General features: G+C 47.6%; 1 protein-coding gene across 8 annotated transcripts in view; it reads left to right on the forward strand.

Moving 5' to 3' along the window:
* ADD3 (adducin 3) overlaps positions 1-3,400 on the forward strand; it is a 92,485-nt gene extending 89,085 nt beyond the window's left edge. For all 8 annotated transcript variants that reach the window (XM_041415374.1, XM_041415371.1, XM_041415373.1 and 5 more), the window contains one exon: positions 1,021-3,400. In XM_041415374.1, the coding sequence (XP_041271308.1) occupies positions 1,021-1,313 (293 nt within the window). In that variant the 3' untranslated portion in view covers positions 1,314-3,400. The remainder of the gene's footprint in view (positions 1-1,020) is intronic.
* The last annotated feature ends 16,171 nt before the right edge of the window (positions 3,401-19,571 follow it).

Here is a 19,571-nt window from a genome sequence, read left to right on the forward strand (position 1 = left end):
ATGCTTTCCAATAAAGAACTAATATATACAAATTTTATCAGATAAAGCAAATCCATAATTCTTTAGAGTTTCAACTGTGTATTGTAACTTTGTGCTGTTGTCAGCATGAGCAACACAAAGCTGTAGCAGACATGTAAATCTTGTAGCATCAACACTGACACTCTTGCTTGATTTTCACTTTTGCTTGGCTACTAACTCACATCTTGTCCTGCAGATGCTGAACAGGAATTATTCTCAGATGACGGTTCATCTGTGTCACAAATTCAGTCACAAACTCAATCCCCGCAAAATGTCCCAGAAAGATTAGAAGGTATTCCATGCAATTTCTGTTTGATGCCAAGGGCTCCAATAACCCAAGTCCTCGACTCTTCTGCTGCACTTTTACACTTGCATGAAGTCAACTGAGTCAAAAGGAGCCCTCTTTTGCAAAGTTTGGGTGGTACTCTGTCCAGAAAACTATTTTTCCCCCGTTTTTTCTAATACAACATTCTCACAAACGGAAGACAATTCAGGGCATGCTGAAACTTAGATATTAACCAGGTGGAGCAAATAGATATTAAATTTGATTTTACTGAAAATGTTAAGAATAGTTCTTTTGCCTAAGACTTTTCCAGAAGTCTAAGTAGGCATTTTAAAATGCAAGTTCTCCAGTGCCTTCTGTATGCAATGGCAGTGTTTTCATAAATCAGTCTCCTGCAGTAAAATGTAATTCTGACTGTGCTTGAGGCTGTGTATGCTGTGTAGACTATATTTGCACATACTCTGTACAGTTTGAGCTGGGTATGCACCTGGCAAAGATAAGGTTAAATTTTTCAGCCCATTTTCCCTTAATGACATTTTGACTGTGTTGTCTGCTTACAGCAACTAAGACTGTGGATAAACGGGGAAAAAACCACATCTAAGCAAAATTCCGATTTCATTTTTTGGATCACAGTCCAGACTCGCAGGCTTTGTCTCAATACTGGGTTTTTTTTGCATGAAAGTGTACATAAATAATTGCAAAATTGTTTGCTCTTTCAGAAAATCATGAGGATTTCTACACCCAGAATGCCAACCTAATATCCGTGGAGATGCCAGTTGTGGTGGTGAACGGGAAGGAAGATGCACACGACGTGGAAGAAGATCTCAGCAGGAGGGTCAGTCAGTTGAGTACTGTGGACAGCGTAGAGATTACCATTAAAGGCTCTGAAAAGATAGAAGAGGCTCTGTCCCCTGAGGGGTCACCTTCCAAATCCCCTTCAAAGAAAAAGAAGAAATTCCGCACCCCATCCTTCCTGAAAAAGAGTAAAAAGAAGGAGAAGGTGGAAGCGTAAGTGCAGTTCTGTTGTGAGGAGACATTGCACATTTTAAACCTTTAAGTTGACCATTAACAGCGTAGTGTTAGGGGTGTGCAGTAACTGGACTTTTAACCTAAACAAGTAGAAACTGGAAGAGGTTTTGCTTTAAAGAAACCAAACAAAGAGACAAACAAAAAAACCTTTCATGTTAATTGCAAATTAATTCATCTCTCACTTAGCTGTGTCCAAAATTGCTATGAGGGTTGGAAACATTGATTAGTTTCATGTAGAACTACACTGGCAGGTGCTCAATTACCATCATAGCAAGGTCAAAGACCATCACAGTATGCAGCAGCAAGTTCTGCTCGGAGTATTTTGCAGACCTGAAAATTTTCAGTACAGTTAAAGTCTTTATTAAAGTTACTGTTGAGTGATCATATGACTTTTTAAAACTGCTGTCTTATTTGGAAACCAGATCATACATTTTTGTATTGTGGTTTTTGACCATATATTTTATGTTTCTGTACCCCTATTTGAGTGGGTACATATTAACAGCACACCTTTACATCTTTTTTAAGATTAGCTCATATAGAAATAATATACACTGGCACATAATACTAGGGGAAAAACTGTGTAAGAGAAAGTTTATTTGGAATTATACAAAATGTCTAAAGAATTCCATTATTCAATAACTTTTTTGCCAAATATTTCATTTTAGTGAAATATAATTTTTGAAGACTTCTTTTTTATTCTATCAGTTGGGGCAGGGGAAACCCTTATTTTTCAAGAAGGGGGATTTTATACACTTAACATTGATAATTTAGTTTAACTGACAAAACAAAAAGAAGATTTTATATGTTCAAATGTTTGTATACCATTCAGTATAAAGGTATTATAAGCATGTGAACCAAGCATTTAATAGTTAGAGTGTATTTAAGAATGCTTGGTTTAGAGTATACTTAAATATAATTCAGGAATCCAGGGACTTCAAAATCAAAGGATAAAAGCATATAAAATTGAACTGGATTCATGTTTAAAAATTATTTGTGGGTTGTTCTTTTTTTCTCTCATGGTATTGCTAATGAATGAAGAAAATTAATCTCTTAACATAACCAAATGAAGGAAACAAAAATGTTAAAAGGGAAAGTGAAATAGTAGGGAAATAGGAGGAGACAAAGAAAGTAAAAGTTCGGTGATTATTTTTTTTAAATATATGATACGGATTGCGGGATATTTTTATTAAATCAGCAGAGTGACATTTCCATATTAGATGTTTTAAATAATTTGTATGGATTCATGCAGAGTGCAACACTTTGGGTTTTCTCTTCAGTTTCATTCAAATTGTAAAAGGGTCTTGTGAATCTGTGTTGTCCTTTGGATGAACCCAGAGCAAATCAGAGCCTAGTGCCATGGGTAAGGGTGGTACTGCCACTTACTCATTTTTACTTGTGTTGTCATTTTAGTACTTTTACTGTATTGTAAATACAAACTAAACATAGAAATTAACATAGGGGTTTCTTCGCTGTGTCAAATGTCTGTAAATCAGTCATCGCAATAGGAAGTACATCTTTTAAGATCCATGTGATTCCCAAATTACCGGTTGAAATATTATACAATATATAATTGTTAAATATGGCTGGAGAGTGGTTTGGCATGCAAAAATGTTGATTATAGCATGTTTGGGGGCTGGTTAGCTTTGACCGTGTAAGTGTGATAATGCAATGTTGGAATGGATCCTGGAAACAATTTTCTAGCTGTCACTAAATACTGGAATCAGTGTTTTTAATCATAGTGGAAACTTTCAGTTGCTTACTTTGTTTTTTTATGTTCTACATTATTTGTGTTGTATTACAACATATGTAGAAACAGTAACCTGTGAACTACGCTTTTCATAACTTTTTTAAAAATATATCTAAATGAATGCAATGTGCATAAATATTTTTTAAAATGCAACCGTGAACTATTTGCACCTTTTGCTAATGCCTCTATTTACTTGCTTTGGCATAAAGAATGAGCCAGCCAACTCTTGTGTCCTGTGGAAAATATATAAATGTTATCTGAAATTGCTCATAGATGTAATGCTAATTAATGTTAAATCACAAATAAACAGTATTTTAAATAGATGGATTTCATATAGCAGTCTTTTGTTTATGCACTTACATCTCTTGCTTGTAGAGAAGATGCTTTGATTTTGCACGTTGCTTCTCAAGAATTTATTCTGGAGAGGACTTATTGCTTGTGCTTATCCTGAGAGCTCTGCAAGAAAATAACCTGATCTTGCTGTTGAGCAGCTTTTGACTCTGTCACAGGTGCTGGAGAGGAAAGAGGACAGGCCTGTGGTGAAAGGCAGGGCGCTGCCAGGCAGTTGTTCTGAGCCCAGGGGGGTCTGTGCTCGCCCAGCCTGGGCTGCCTCCTGCTCTGCAGCACCATGGCATCGCAGGTGACGTGAGGGACTGGGGTGGTTTTAGTGCTGAGTACATACAGAGCAAGGAAATGACTCAAAGAAATTACCCTTTTAAAAATTACTACTAATAAAACAAAGGTTTTCTTATAGAAAAAGCTTAATGCAAAGTTATTTGAAAGATACCTGTGTCACGCCCTGCCAACATATGGTGTATGTCGGAGCCTGTGAAGCTGCAGAAGTTGCAGTGTTCTGTTTTTGTAGCTGTGTCAACTCTGTGGAATATCTTTTGTAGCTGTATCAACTCTGTGAAATGTCTTTAAGGACTGCACAAATGTTTATTTCCTTGTCCTTCCACAAATCAGCCTTTTGTTTCTGTTCACATGAAAGTCAAAATTCAGTCCTCTGGGTCTGGTGACAGTTTGATGAACTCAGTCCCCATGTGGTAGGATAATTTTGGTTTAGCATTTTAAATAAATCTTGACCAAGATTTTAGTTTTTTTCTGACTATAATTTGTCTCCAAAAGCATCTACAGTCTTTTTAGTGCTGCACTAATGTGAAAGTAGACACTGTATCAACAGGGAGGAGCATCCACTGTAAGGCCAAGGGCATATATAATTTACTTCTTTAGGTCCTTTTTATTCCCAAGAGTCTACAAACCACATCAGACCCTTCATTTTCACTTAAATCTTACTCTTTCACAGTGTTACTTGAAGGATCTGAGATTCTGCAAGCCAAAGCACGAAAATAAAGTAGATGTTTGTAATAGGCATAGTAAACATTAAAACTTAAGTTTTGGGAAGTAGGAATCCTTGGACAGATGAGCTTCAAAAAGGATCATTAATATGATAGGAAATAATTATTGTCATTAGGCTGCTTAACCCAAGAGAGAGCAATACGTTGAAGCAGTGTTTACTGTGAGGAATTGCATGCAAGCTACCATCCAGAACATTAAAAAGGATTTATAAAGCTGTACATCCAGGTGATTGCCTGTTGATGTCTTTTACAGACTTCCAGCTGTTCTGGAGATAAGTGTTACATAGCAAAGCAGATTTTGCAGAATCTGCAGAATGAGGTGTATCGACTTTAGATGGCACAAGGAGACAGAATAATGTCATGGTTAGGGCTTAATAGGCCATTTTGACTCGTATTTTCCTGCCTTGCCAGTTGAGTCCATTACACACTGTTGAGCACGTGGCATAAATTGCTGTCATTTCTGGGGCAAGTTGTTCAGGATTTTCTATTTTCTACATATCTAGCTTGCAAAACTGTTGAGTTTTCACTATTTGAGCCCATGGAAACTTCTCAAACAGGATGTACTGCAGTGTATCCAGGACAGCGAGAAAGGGCCCCGGTGTCCCATGCTGTGCACGCGGGTCTGATGGAAACTTCTGACGTGAGCACCGATGTTCTCTCTCTTCCTTTCTGCAGACTGGCAGGGAAACACATCCCCTCACCCCTGGGGCTGCTGCGTGGGTTGGTGTTTGTCCTTTCAAAGACCGGGGGTGTTTCCAGAGGTGCAGGGCTCTGAAAGGCGCTGACCGTGTGTGTGTGGGCAGCTGGAGCGCGGCCAGCCTGGCCGTGGGCATTGCCGCGGGCACGGCAGCGTGCTGGGAACACCAGGACAGCACTCGGGGCACTTCTGGCCTGCTGGCTGTCACACAGCCTGCGGGAACTGCTCTGCCAGAGACTTGCAGCTTGGCCAAACTTGCACACTCCTGGGGAATAGTAGAAAGCCCATCCTCGATATAAACATCACTCAGCCCTTCACCACAGTTTCTAATCTGGGTTTCAAAGCCAGCAGTAATTTAGGTTTCCAGGAGAAAGGATTGGCAGAATACACTATGAAAAAACTTGTATTTTTGTACATCCTTGTCCTTTGAAAGTGTTGGTGACTATTTATGTGTGCCAGCAGTACATGCAAACACACCCAGGCAGTTTTCACGTGGAGCAACACACAGCATGGACAGCTTCCATCAAGTTTGATCAACTTAAACACAAACAAAACAAAGCCTGATGATGGGAACTGGAGGTTGAACAAGAGTTCACACTCTGAAACTGTGGTTGAGACTTACAAACAGAGCCTGTGGGAGGTGAGAATTCAAGCGGCCTTTAGGTGGCATCAGACCCTCGCGTTTGCTGCCTTTGTTCCCCGCAGTCTCAAAGCCACCAACAAAGCGCTTTCAAAGAAGGTATTTTTGGTGGAGATTTTGTGGGCTTTATTCCAGTTCCAGTACAGAGAGATGAAAGCAGACATCTGGCTGCCGGACTCATTTTCTATATTGATTCATTTCAAAATCCAGCAATGGAGCAGGTTTTGTCAGGAAGGCAAGACTCCTCTCCCCTCCATCCTTTTGCAGCAAGCTAAGAATGTTGGTAAAGATTTTTTTAACTTTTTCACTCACTCCGCTAAGCAGAATAATATCCATTTGTTCAATATTTTCTCTCTATCAACCTTACCCACAGGCCAGAGACTTCTCAGTGGTTCTGGATGGTGGGGCAGAAGTCACAGGAGACCCCAGTAGAAGACCACTGGTGCCAGAGGTTCCCACACCCTTCTGTCTCACCTGCTTCCATGTCATGAATTCCAGGTGCATTTCCTTTCACATTTGCAGTGGTAGCTCAATACAACTGCGTGTCTCTGGACACTGCTGGAGCTTTTGCAAATTTTTAATTTGCAAATGTTATTTGTAAAAACAAAACTTGTGCCCTGGGTTATCAGGATGGTGAGTAGTTGAACTCTGTAAGGAGCAAGTGAAATTCTCTGGGGTGGTGACGTGGTCCCGGGCATGGTCCTGACCGCTCCCAGCCCTGGCTGACATTGCCAGCTGGATTTGACCTTCGGCATGTCAGCTGCTGGCTGCTCTCTGACCTCCCAGGCACAGAACTCATCCCTCTCCTCCCAAAGGTACAGAAAGTTCAAACATGGACTGAAGTGAGGTGCTTAACTTAATGGCCTGGCTTTTCTCGGAAGGCTGAGCACTTAGCCATGCCAGGTAGAGCTGCAGAAGAGCAAGTTGTTTAGCCCTCAGCTAGATGCAGTGAGAGCCAAATAATCCCTGAACTGCAGGGAAAATGTAGCTCCCAACATCAGCATTTTGACTAGCTGTGCTTGAGGACCTTGCAGGGACTGACTTTCTCAGTGAACGTCCTGTCAGCCCAGGCCCTTCCCTCTCCTCCATGCCCCCACTGGGATGGAAGAGGAAAGGTTGCTGCAGATGGCTGAATTTCTGTGTCCAGGGTGTTGAGAGCAACTAACTGGCCCCTAATAAACCTGCCATGTTGTGGACCTCTGGGTGTTAATGGCAGTGTGGGGACCTGCCTGAGCTTGTCTCTAAGCTGGTGTTTGGCACAGTGGCACTAAAGCTTGGGGACACTTCAGGTCCCCGCACCAATGGCCATGTGGGGCAGATGTGTACCCAGACAGGTGCTGAGCTGGGGCCTCAGGGGTGCTTCAGAGGACCAAAGCCACCTCATCTCCTGAGCTGTACTTTTCCTAGAACCTACAGAAAACTCTGAACACACTGCAGCAGCTGAAGTTTACACAGTGCTTTGCCCTTGGATGTTGGACACTTTCAGCCCCAATCCTTCTTTAAGTGGATGGACAAGACAGAAGCTGGCTATTAAATCCACTCAGCAGAATGGGAATGTGGGACAATAATTCCCTTTCCCAAACAGGAACTACCAATTTCTTATTCCAGTGAGTATAAGCATCCTCCCCTTTCTAGCAGGCAGAGGTACAGTGTTTTCAATACTTACTCTTTCCATCTGGCTAGACAGCTCTCTCAAACACCAATACCTATAATTACATATATTATGTATATTTGTATATACATATTACACATGCTAATTATATCTACAGAGGCATTAAAACATTTACCCTGCTTGACTTCAGTTTTATTTTAAAGTTGGCAGCATCCAACCAACATTAGGAATATGCTGCATAAATAAGTAGAGTTTATTTAGATTTATTCAACAGTGTTTACAACTAATAAGTAACCACATCCATTTAAGTCCTGATCTCCTGGCTGGCATGTCACCTACATGTGATCATTCACCTTCAGCTGGAGCAGCTGGTTCTTCCTGGATTTATTTAATGGAGCTAACTTCACAAATGACCTGGAAGAGGCACACTGGGCAGAATTTGCTCTGCCACTGTCAGTCTAATGGGAGAATATTTGGGCATTGGAGTAGTTTTCTTATAAACAGATATTTTGGGCTGTCTTACTCCACTTGGCTTGGTTTCTGCCTTTCCAGTTCCAGTATGGACATATTCCCATAAGAAGAGAAGGTCTGGCAAGCAGAAAGCATTCCCCAGTATCAGCCCATGCCCAGCATATAGATTAAATAGCTTTTGCTGCACAAAGCCAGACGGGCTCTTTGAGCAACACAAGAGCACATGTGCAAGTGCCACTTTTGGCAGCTGCCTTTAATTGGATAGATGCAGTTATGAATTGATTTTAGGATTTGGGGATTTAGACAATACAATTCCTCCAGTCATAAAGGAATGACAGCACCTCTTAGCTCCTGTGTTAATCAAAATGCTGTGTCCAGGTGCTGGGATGGCGATTTCCATGGTCCAGCTCCAGTGGTGGGAAGGATGCTCCTGCCTGCCAGCCAGTGGCTGTTGGATGCCCTGTGCTGCACTTTGGGCAGCAGGGATAGTGTCAAGTTACTGATGTTTCCTTTCATCCCTTTACTCCCCTGTTGGTTCCATGTCCATTTCCATCTCTGTGAGTTACCTTGTCAATCTCCTTAACGCCATGTGCCACCCCAGTTCATCCAGCTGTGGCTGTCAGAGAGCATTTAACATGGCAAGGGAGAATGGGAGTGTAACTGAGCTTGTCTAGACATCACTAAGGCAGAGAGGTGAAAGGCTCCTTGGGGGGTAACGCAGTGAACAGGAGCTGCTCCAACAGCACTGCCAAACCTCTGCCCGTTCCTGCCTCCAGCCCTACACTTGGGAACACCACCAGGCTGTGATTTGCCACCAGCCATGGCTCACATCTACTGTCCTGGCAGACAGGACAAAAGCCACGAGAAGTGAGGATGTGCAGTAAGCTACCAGCAGCTCCCAGAGAGCTGATGAGCAGGAGTGAGGTTTGCTGTTGCATCACCTGCTCCCAAACATGCTCAGGAGCACTGCTGCACAGGAACAGGACCTACCCCCAAACCTACCCACCGATGGGTGCTCCCAACCACCCCAGGCAGAAACATGCACTGTGGGCACTATGCAGCACTTTGCCATTGCCCACACAGAGACTTTGGTGTGGTGGAGCTTTGGAGGAAGCCAGGAAACATCCCATGCCTGCCTGCCAAGGATGCAGCTCTGCAAAGGCAGTGGAGCCACATTCTGGAGACCCCCTGACCCCCCAGCTGAGCACTTGGCCAGGGCTCTGCAGCCAGCCCATCCAGCTGTGCTAGGAGCTGACAGACACGGACTCCTCTTCCATCTCTTGGTGGGATAAAAACCACCCACCCTATTGTTCACAGCCATCCTCTCAAAGTTTATAAATAAACCCCATTTCCCTGCTGTCTTTGTGCTTTCCCATTTTGACGCACCCTTGATTTCCTCCTGTTCCAGAGGCTTTCAAACAAACAGCTCCTATTTTCGTTGTTGGTTTGCTTCCTCCCAGCCCGTGTCGGGGCAGGCGCCGGTGGCAGTGCCCGTGCCTGGGCGCACGTCGGGTGCCAGGTGCCAGGATGCCGAGCGCCGGGACAGGGTTATCTGCCAGTTTCCCATAAATTACCCCATGGTGAAGGTGTGGGTGTTAATGTGCAACTTGGTGACAAAGCAGCTGGTTTTATTGCATGTGCAGCATGTTAGCAATGGCAGGAGGATGCTGAGAAGTCTGGGGATGGGATATGGGAGCCTGGTGCTGTCCCAAACAAGTCTTCCATCCACAGGGTGAGGCAGAGCTGTCAGGCTCTTTCAAATCCAAGCATGAAGTGGGTGATCCACAGGATTCACCGCTGACCAGAGAGCATCACACCTCCACTCTCCAAAAAATACTGGAGTGTTTAATATGAGGTGATTCCCCAATTAATTTCAATGGTGATACTTAATTTTAGGCATTTTAAAGCTCACTTCCTGCTGGCAATTTGCAACCCTTTAACAGCAATTCTGGTTACCAGCATCTTTTGGGTAAATATTTAAGGAACACTAAAATCCACCCATGGTCTATATAACTGCCCTTCTCTCTCTATCAATATTGGGGATTGCTCATGTAATATATGTCTGTATTAGATGTGGTCATAAATGGAGGTCTGTGCCCTGGGCCAATACAAGGAAGGGTGTGTTTTGCTTTTTCAGCAGTTGCATTGCAAGGGCAGGCTAATTTTTAACTCTCTCCTAATATTCGCAGCATCTGGGTGAAATCTTTGTCCGCTGACTGGAGCCTGGGGTACAAGCAGAGCTGGAGAGGGCAGGGATGCTCTGAGCATCATGGTGCTGCAGGGTGAGATGTGGATATGAATGAAGGTTCCCTTTTTGTTCCTTTTTGACTACTTCTGCTGAAACCAATCTCCTGAGAAACACTGAGGGCTAGCAGAGGTGTTATGACAACCCTTCTGCCTCCTAAGTTAAAAAAACCTCTTGGGTTTTAATATCCACATGGGTCATTCCCAAGCAGAGTGAAGTTGCCATCTCCCCTATCTTAACCACTAAGGCTAAAAAAGAGCAGAGAGAGAAGCCTTAAAATATCTTGATGCCTGAAATTCAGGAAGAAGAAAAAGAAAAGCCAGCAGAAGGGATGTGCTGAGCTGTAACAACACGTGGGCAGCCCCTGTGCTGGCACAGGCAGCCCAACCCTGGTGACGTTGTGGGTACTCATGACTTCACCCCAGCTCGCCGCAGCGCAAGCGGGTGTCTCCAGTTGTTTGATATTTCCCTTCCTCCTCCCCAAGGCCGAGACGTCTGTCTCTCCATATCCCGCCCATGTCTGGAGCCACCAGCTCCAAAGGGGAGCAGAATCAGACGGCGGAGTTTCCCCGCTCCGCTGCCTTTGTGTGCAAACCGGGTTTATCTGTATTGTTTGACCAGCGCCAGCAAATTACACCCTGCCTAATGCGTCGTTAGGGAGAGGCAATTAAATACCAACCCAACGAGTATTGCGGCCAGCGTGACTGGGGAGAAACAGCTGCAATCTGCATGGCAGCTGGGAGAGACGGGTGGAAAACATGAACCTCTTTATTGATGTCTTTGCTCTACCCTCTGCCGTGTCTGGCTGCCCGGCCGGGTGAAACCTGCGCGGGGCAGGAAGCGGGCAGGGATTGTGCCTGGATCCAGTGAGTTTTCTCTGGTTTGACTTCAGCCCGAGTGGCTGGTGGTGCCCATCCTGTGTGGTGCTGGGTCAGGTCACCAGAGGTCACAGGACTTTGCTTTTGCCCTGCAGGGCATTCCTCCAGTTGCTTTGCAGCCCTTGCAGCCCTGTGGGCTGTTCTTGCAGGCACATCCTGTACATCCCTCTAGGATTTAGTGCTCCAGCTCAGTTTCCCATCAAATCAACCCTGGTTTTCTATGGCATCTTCTTCAGTGCCCTTGCACCCAAGCTCCTGACACTGAGCTTGTGTCAGTGCCACCCCACCACAGCCTCCTGTGCTGTCTGCAGATGAGATTTTCTGTCCCCTTCCTGTTTCACCTGCCATGACCAACAGCACATTCACATCTCTATCCCTCAGCCTCCAGTGCTGAATCACCCCAAGTGTTTTGTAGACCACGAAACCTGTTGCTAATCGTGGACACCCTAATGAATCATTTTTTCTCCCCAGATGCTCTAGGGGAGGGAGCCATTTTGCTGTGGCCTGGAGTGTTTTCTCAGTGTTATACAAATAAACAGGGGTAGGTTTGAACCAGGACCTCTGGAATCAACTTCCTGCAGGTGCTGAGAGAATTTCTGTGTAGATTTTGAGGGCTACCTTTGCAAACAGCATTTTTAAGAATCACTGAAGTGATGTTCGAGTGAAGTGCTCTGGCACCTGGAGCAGGTGATGAGAAAATCATCGCTGGAATCTCATGAGAGCCAAGGATTTAAGCTGGCTGTGTGGACCAAGTCATCTGCCACCAAGTTCAGCCATCTGAAAGGTAGAGCAGATAATTTGTGCTGCTCGCTGCTACCAGCTGTCTGAGAGCCAACAGTCCCAGGTTTATAGAGGGTTTTGAGCCCTAAACAAAGGGTGCACAGGGGGTTCCCGGGAAGGGGAATACCCATGGCAGGGCAGCACATCAGTAACAGAGAACAACCAAGTTCCTGCCAAAGCCATTGCCCACAATCAGCTGCTGATTTAAGCAAGGGTATTTGCCAGGTTGGCCCTATCAGAAACCCAGTCACTCTTTCCTGCCCTTCACATTGGTTTGGGGCATTTTATGTAGTTTTATTCTGCAAGTTGTTTGCTCTTTGGGGGATCCTACAGAATCCGAGTCCTGGGGGAAACAACAGTCACAGGGAAGGGCACATGGTTAAAAGTGCAATGAACAGGTCACACTGATTATTGTTTTTACAAACAGAGATTTTTCTAGGCCAGGCAGTGCAACAGATCAAATCTCTTCTTCAGACAGGTATCTGATAGCACAGTGAGAGTCATCATCAGTGGAATCAGAGCAGGTGAGGATTAGGAAATGGATTGCAAAGTGAGCAACACACTGGCTGAGGGGAGCAGAAGGGCTGGGGGTGTCACCCCCACTCAGCAGAGCTGGAAGCTGCACAAAAGAAGAGTCAGGACCAGCAGCAGAGGGTTTTGCTGTGACATGACTGCATAAGATGTGGGGATGTCAGTCCATTGGATCCTGTGGGATCGCCGCGGGCAGCAAACCAGAGGCTGGGATGCTGAGATTTGTCCCTGGTGCAATGATCAGCCACGGCCAGGGTGAGGACTGGGGATGCCAGGCAAGATCAGCCTGGGAGGATGCACAATCCTTCTCCTTAGTTACAATGACAGAGGGCAGAGGAAGATGAGGAGGAAGCTGTAGGGAAATACTGGGGGAGAAAATAGCTTTTAAACCGCAGATAATGTTGGCACATGAACAAATGGGTATTAAGTGGTGGGGGCTGCTGGGAGACTGGGAAATTTGTGAAGGGGATTATATGACGTGGCTGCTCAGAATAGTTGGACTAAATGACCCAGCCTATCCCCTCTGGTTTTGCCCTCCCCTTATGGCACCAGGTGCTTGGAGTAGCAGCAGGGCTGGTCTATTTGTATTTGAATATTAGGGTGGCAGCAAGTAAAAATGAGAAAAAGCACATCCAAACACTGGTGTGCTTTTTCTTTTCTCGGGATGCACCAGAAAATGCTCCTGCATCAGCTTCTGGGGTCAAAACTTGCCTGCCAGTGGCCTGCAGAGGCACAGTGAGCTGTATTGGAGGGAGATGCTTGTAAGAAGTGAAGGAAATTATTAGGCAACAGCAATTACACTGCAAGAGTCACGAGTTGACTCTGGATGCATTCACTGAACCAGCAGAGCTGCTGGCTGGTGGCACTGGAGGCTCCCAAGGTCCCTCCCAAAGCCAAGCTCCTTGTGGAAGCACTGTCCCCTCCAAGCCATGTGCTCCCTTGCCCAGCTGGTGCCCATCATTGTGGCTCCCAGCCAGGGGCTGCCTTCCCCTGCCCACTGTGTTCTGGCATTAGGGCCAAGAGCAGCATCCTTGTGCCCCCAGCCTCCAAACCAACGCCAGCAGCCTTTGCCCACCAGGTTCCTGTAGTCTTTCCCTGTGCACTGACCCTTTCTTCTGCCTGCAGGTGAGCAGTAACTCCAGGTCTGAGCATGACCTCTTTAGCCCATGACATTTTTTCTGAAGTTTAAAAAATTTTTAAAGTTAAACCTTCATCCAGCCTTTTATTTGGAATAACCAGCATTCTTCCCTTCGTTTGAAGGGAAGAATGTAATTTTTCACTATTATTTAGTTGCTGCTGTTGCTGGAACCATGTCAGCTGTGCCCTGATGGATTTTCCCCTACCACAAAGCTCAAGTTAGCCATGAAATCCAAGGAAACTAATTTTACTGTGCAAACCAGGATCTCCTCTTTGTAGAAACTGTCTGGTGAGTCCAAGCTGTGAAAGCTTTGGCAAAGCAGAAATAAGGAATTGCTGAAGGACAGTCTGGGGAGGCCAAAACTGAGCCCCTGCCCCTCCAAAACTCCGGGCATCATTTCTGAGTGCTCCATCTCGGGGTGGGGATGGCTGGAAATCTCCCAGGACACATCCCCTTGTAAAGCCTCTGCCTTTCTTTTCCTCTAGGCTTTATCTTCTGCAGCCAGTTTGCCCTCAAGGCCTGAGGGGGTGAAAGGGAAAAACGAGGCACCTGAGCAGGTGCAGTTTGTGCACAGCCCCAGAGATTCCTGGTTTCACAACAGCCAGCACCTCAGGAAGGCCATCCTGAGCTGGGGGGACCAGGAGGTTTTGTGCTATGACATCAGTTAAAAGGCCAGCTGAGTGGAGGGACACAAAGCATTCCAAAGTGAGAAGAGGCTCAAACCTCCACTGGGAGATGTGGGATCCTCTTTCTCTGCTCTTCCCACAGTGAATCCTGCTGGGCTTGTCCTAATGGCTCCTCAGCCCTAGCCCAGGAAGCACAAATCCCAGAAATGTGTTGGAGAAGCGTTGGATGTCACATTACTGAGTCGAACATAAAAACTCAAAGCTGAAGCATGCAAAATTGCACACTGAGAATATTACGAGATCCTCCCGCCTGGAGCAATGTCAAACGACCTTCTCTTGATCTGCCAGGACTCCAGGATCAATCAGTGTATTCCTAGGAGTGATGTAAAGCTTTCAGCTGAACAGACAGAGAACTATATCCTCCACTTGGCTCTTTGCACCAGGGGAGACACTCTGGGACCTTTTGCCACATCCATCCTCCCACCTGCCTTAGCAGGTCCCATCCATGCCTCACAAAGCCACCCAGACCCACCAGGAATATTCAGCATTTAATCCGCCCACCAAGAGATGTGCCTTTTTTCTGCTGGCACAAGGCAATTTCAGACCATATGTGTGCTTTCCCTTAAGGGTGGGCAAGAAAAATCCTTTATTATTTTTATATCAGAGCTGCACGGCAACTACTGTGAAAGGCCAAGTGTGAATGGCAGAGAACTCGTAGGAGCTGAGAAGAGCTCATGTCATCTCCCACCCTCTGACAGGAAAGCTACTATTTATTACAAAGATGGAGAGTGGGGAGGGCAATTAGAAGGCTGGAAGTGAAAAAAAAGAGCTTATTGTAAAAGCAGAGATCACAGCTCAGGTTTGCCTGATGAATGCTGAGATCAGGGGGCGGCACACAGGATTTCAAGGAGGACCAATCCTTACAGGATTGTAAGGAGGCATTTCAAAGGAAATTAAGTAGAAGCTTTAGAGGTACTAGCAGGATGAACCTGTAAATAACAGCATCATAAATGGACCTGAGAGAAGCAGTATGGCAAGGCAGGAGCAGGGGAGAGGGACCATCACCATGATTTGTAGCTTAGTTATTCCCAGCACACACCAAAAGAGAGCATCAAGGACAGACTGCAGAGGCGATGTGGCAGCGTGGGCAGCCAGAGACACCCAGTGAAACCACAGAGCTTCCTGAGCCCCAGCAAGGGAGCAGGAGTGCTCAAGAGCCTGAGGACCCAGCCTGCATGACAGCTGCTGGAGCAGGCACCTGAAACCCTGACAAGGGCTTTTGTCCTGGGCACCCCTGAGTTATCCTGATCTCTTGCTTCATTTAGGCAGCAGTGGGGAAGTGAAAGGCCATTGTAATGAGGGCTTCATAAGGGGGCTGGATGCATCCCTCCACTCTGGCCAAGTGAGAGTCAGGCTCTGACAGCACCCCTAAGGACATGGAGCCCTTGGCTGCAAACATCTAGCAGCCCCACAGAAGGATGTGTGGCCCTGCTGTAAATCACGGTCCCACATCATGCCTTGGGACAAGGGACAACAGGCAGCAATAGCAGGTGGCAGCTGGGGGCCTGGCAGGACAGCCTGGAGCTCCAGGGGAGAGCTACATGTATTAATTATTGACTCGTGAAAGAAGAGAGATGAGATTTCACTGACCTCTCTGTATCCTGCGTGCAGGCAGATTCCTGCACCCCCATTAAATCATACTTGGGCAAGGAGAGGGGCGATATCTGCACTCACCACTGGGCTGGGACCATAAGGGCCAGTAACACTAAAAACTTCCTGGGCCCAACAGCAAAATTTTAGGAGTCACCCAGGTTCCGTGAGAGATCTTCTCTCCCTCCATGGTACAGCTGCTCCAGACCAGCTCTAGCCCATGCCCACCACAACAACTGTGTCCAGAGACACATGATAGCCTCCAAACAATTTTTCAATATCTTTGTCTCACTCCTGTGCAGCAAGAAATGCCTGCCCATGGCAGACAGGCAGCACAACTATCACTTGGAAAATGAGTTAGTCCTTCCAAAATGACTGCAGCAGACTTTTATAGGCAGGTGAGATTTTAAAAGGATTACACTGGGATTAGCCTGAAAGGAAAGAGAGCAGGTGCTTCCAGGAGCTTTTGCAGACCAAAATCCAGGGTTGTCTTGGCTCCCACCCTTTAAAACCATCTCTGAACCCTGCCAGGTCTGTCCAGGGGGTGATTTACACTGGTGCTGCCACTGGAACAAGCTGAATGGATAACACCTGTGATGTGGGGAAACAGCTGCTGTGTGTGATAGCACCAGAACAAGGTCAAAATACACCCACCAAAGGGGACTTAGCATTTGTGCTCAGAGCAGTAGCTCTGTTTTCCTCTGTTCAGCCCAGCATGGGCACCACACACACACGAGATTATTCCCATGGCAGAGGGGAAGGGATGCCCACTCTCTGCCCCAGGGGTTTCTCATGGCACCTCACACTACCTGGCAGCTTTGCACCGAAACCCACACCTTGCTATGTTATGCAGCACTGCAAAATGAAGCACTCCAGCAATCTTACCTCTTATCTAATCCAATCCCCAAATGATGGGGTGGATATTTTCCCCACTTTTACAGGTGTGAATTTGGCAACATCCCTGTGGCCACCCAACCTCTGCAGCCCTGGGCCACACTCCCCTCACTGTTCTGAGGGCAGCCTGCAGCCACAGGCTGCTGCTGAAAGCTCCAGGGATGTCCCACGTTGTGAGAGCTGCCTTGGCCACGTGCCTGGAAGCAGGGTCCATGCTGATGGTGTGAGCCTTGGACTCACCCCAGCTCACCCCAACTCCCATTGCCATGGGCCCATGGGGCTGCACTCAATCTTCCACTTTTGCCTGAGAAGCAGCTTCCCATCACCTTGCAGAGAAAAAATTGACAGTGAGACTTCAGGATGAGCTCAAAGGCTGAACAAAGTACAAGAGAAGGGAAATAAAGAGAGCATGCCCTTAACTGGCTGTATTTAGAAGGCTGCAGCAGCTGAGGGTGCTGGACCATGGCTGCTGGATGTGCAGAGCTGGCAATGCTGCACAAGTCTCTTGTCACTCCTATGTTGCCTCTCTGATTCTGGGTGCTTTCCACTGCCCACCTTTTTTTTTTGTACCCCACAGCCCACATCCCCATAAGCCTCCATTCCTCTTGAGCCAGTTCCCTTTGAATGCCTGCCCTTGGACCATTCCCTCAGGAATACTTTTCTCTGTGGAAGTGCCTTTAAAGAGAAATTATCCTGGAACTAAACTAGAAGGGAAAGGGATCAAAATTATGATTATTCTGGCTTCAAACCTGGGAAGTCACTGGGAAAAGTGGTACCTGCTGAATCAGCACCAATTCATACAGAGCATTCCAAAAATCACTAGAGAAGTGTTGTGCAGGTGCACAAAGAGGACCAAGAAATGCAGTTGGTAACAGAGGATGCTGCCATTAGGCACAAGATCTACAGTATGGACTCTGGATGGCCATACACATCCTCATCCTCTGGGATAGCACCTGAGATTTTTAAATCATCTGATTTTTAAGCAATGCTGGTTGCCTCTGGCCCCTTTGGTGTGTTTCCAGCAATGACCTCTTGTACTTTAAGGTGAGGTCATGGAAAGCCTTGTGCCCGATGGTGAGCCAGCAGAGAGGTGCCCTCAGTGTCCAGCCAAGCTGGACAGCTGCTTGTGTCCAGGTCCCCAGTGGCTGCAGCTGGGGTTGATTAGAGCAGTCCCACCACCAGCTCAATCCCTGCACGATTAGAAAGGCAGAGACTTTCTGACTGATGTTTTAACGGGAGTGTTTGCCCATGCACGCTTGTAAAGCAGGGATCTTGTCTTATCTCAGCCAGTCAGTGGAGTTAATAAAAGCCCAGTACATTCTGAGACCTTCGCTTGCCTGGATGTACCCTATGGCTCAGCCTGGCTCCCACCTCTGCTCCGCCCTTGCTTTCCCAAGGGCTCTTAGGGATGGCCAGTCACCTGCGGGTGCTGAGCACACCTGAGCCCGGCAGCGGTGCTCTGTCCCGCTCCACTCCCGGCGCACCAGGCTCTGCCTTCCTCACTCTTCTTCAGACCGCCAGTAAATCTAGATGATGCTTTGTGTCCTCCCCGCTACATCAGTCCGTTCTGGGCTACCAGACGCAGTGATGGGACAAGTGGTGGCATTGTTGATGTGGCAGCAGCCATGTGGTGCTGCCGGCACGGAGGAGGTGCCAGATGGCCGCGGGAGAGGCTGTGTTGAGCCGCCCTGCACGGGGAGCTGGCCCAGCCCCGGCATGTGCCGTGGGAAGGGCATGTGACCGACGAAATCCTGCAGCCATGCTTCCCAAAAATAGCCTGCCGGCCCCCAGCAATTGGGTGCCGCGGGGATTTCATTGCATGCGCTGCAGTCTGGGACACCGTCCCCTCTCAGATGATTCAGGTCCCCGTGATGCTGCGGGCTCCAGGTACCATTAGCACTTACTAATACAGCGCTCCCAAACGCCACCACGACCTCCCTTCTCTGCTCTCCAGCCAGCTCCGGTCCCTGGGAGGCCGGTGAGGCCGGCGAGACCCACGGAGCCCCACGGCAGCCAGGTCCCCACGCCCCAGCACATCTGGGGCGATGTTTCTCCCCAGCCGCTCCCACAGGGCTCCTGAGCGGAACAGACCGACCCGACCGGCCGGGCAGGAGCGGGGCTTTGTGCTGCGAACGCAGCACCGTGTTTCAGGTGTTGCTGTCACGGATAGAAGGGGAGCCAGGAGGGTGTTGGAGGTCACTTGTTGCCAGCCTGGTGCTAGTGGAGTCCACTCCGCCTACCCCCTCAAAATTCATGGACCCGAGATCGCAAATGACTTCTGGAAGTGCAAATCCTTGCCCTTGTCCTCAGTCTGGGTCAGGTCCTGCGCTCCCTCCTCCGGGCGCAGCTGCTCTTTCTCACCTCGCTGACTGCAAAACAAGGGAAAACAAGCTGTAGTATGCCCGACCCTGACTCCAGCTCTGCAGGGATGGATATGGAGAGGGTGATGGAGGCTGGTGCATCCTTTGCCTGCTCTCCGCCTTCGATTTACTTTGGGAAAAAAAAAAAAAATTATTAATTGCTTTTAGAGTTTGAACCCGGAGAGAGCTTTCTGGGGGGCACTGCATAATAGAGGAGGAGTAATTTGACATTAAACCGCTAGTGCTTCATGCCGAGGGGTCCCTTTGGAGTTCGGGTCTTGCCTGCAGTGCTGGCCCCATCGGCCCCAGCGCTGGGCGCAGCGTGAGCTCCCCAGTCCCCCTGTCACGCTGGGTCCCTGACCAGGGACAGACCCTCGGGCAATGGCGGGAGGTGACACGGGGTGACAAGAGCCAGGGCAGGCTTGGCTGTGCCTCTGTGTCCTGGGGGCGGGTGCAACTGGGCCCCCACCAGTGCCACCTCCCCTGGGGGCGCGGTGCCACCGCCGCCGGCGCAGCAGCCGGCTGCCCTTTCCACGGGGTCGCTCCCCGCTGCGGAGCTGGAACACATCCCGGGGCTGCTGAGCGGAGACCCGCCGGTCCCCCCCGCCCCGGGA

The sequence above is a fragment of the Onychostruthus taczanowskii genome, unplaced genomic scaffold (genome assembly GCF_017590055.1).
Source record: "Onychostruthus taczanowskii isolate IOZ18803 unplaced genomic scaffold, ASM1759005v1 scaffold5, whole genome shotgun sequence".
NCBI lineage: Eukaryota > Metazoa > Chordata > Aves > Passeriformes > Passeridae > Onychostruthus > Onychostruthus taczanowskii.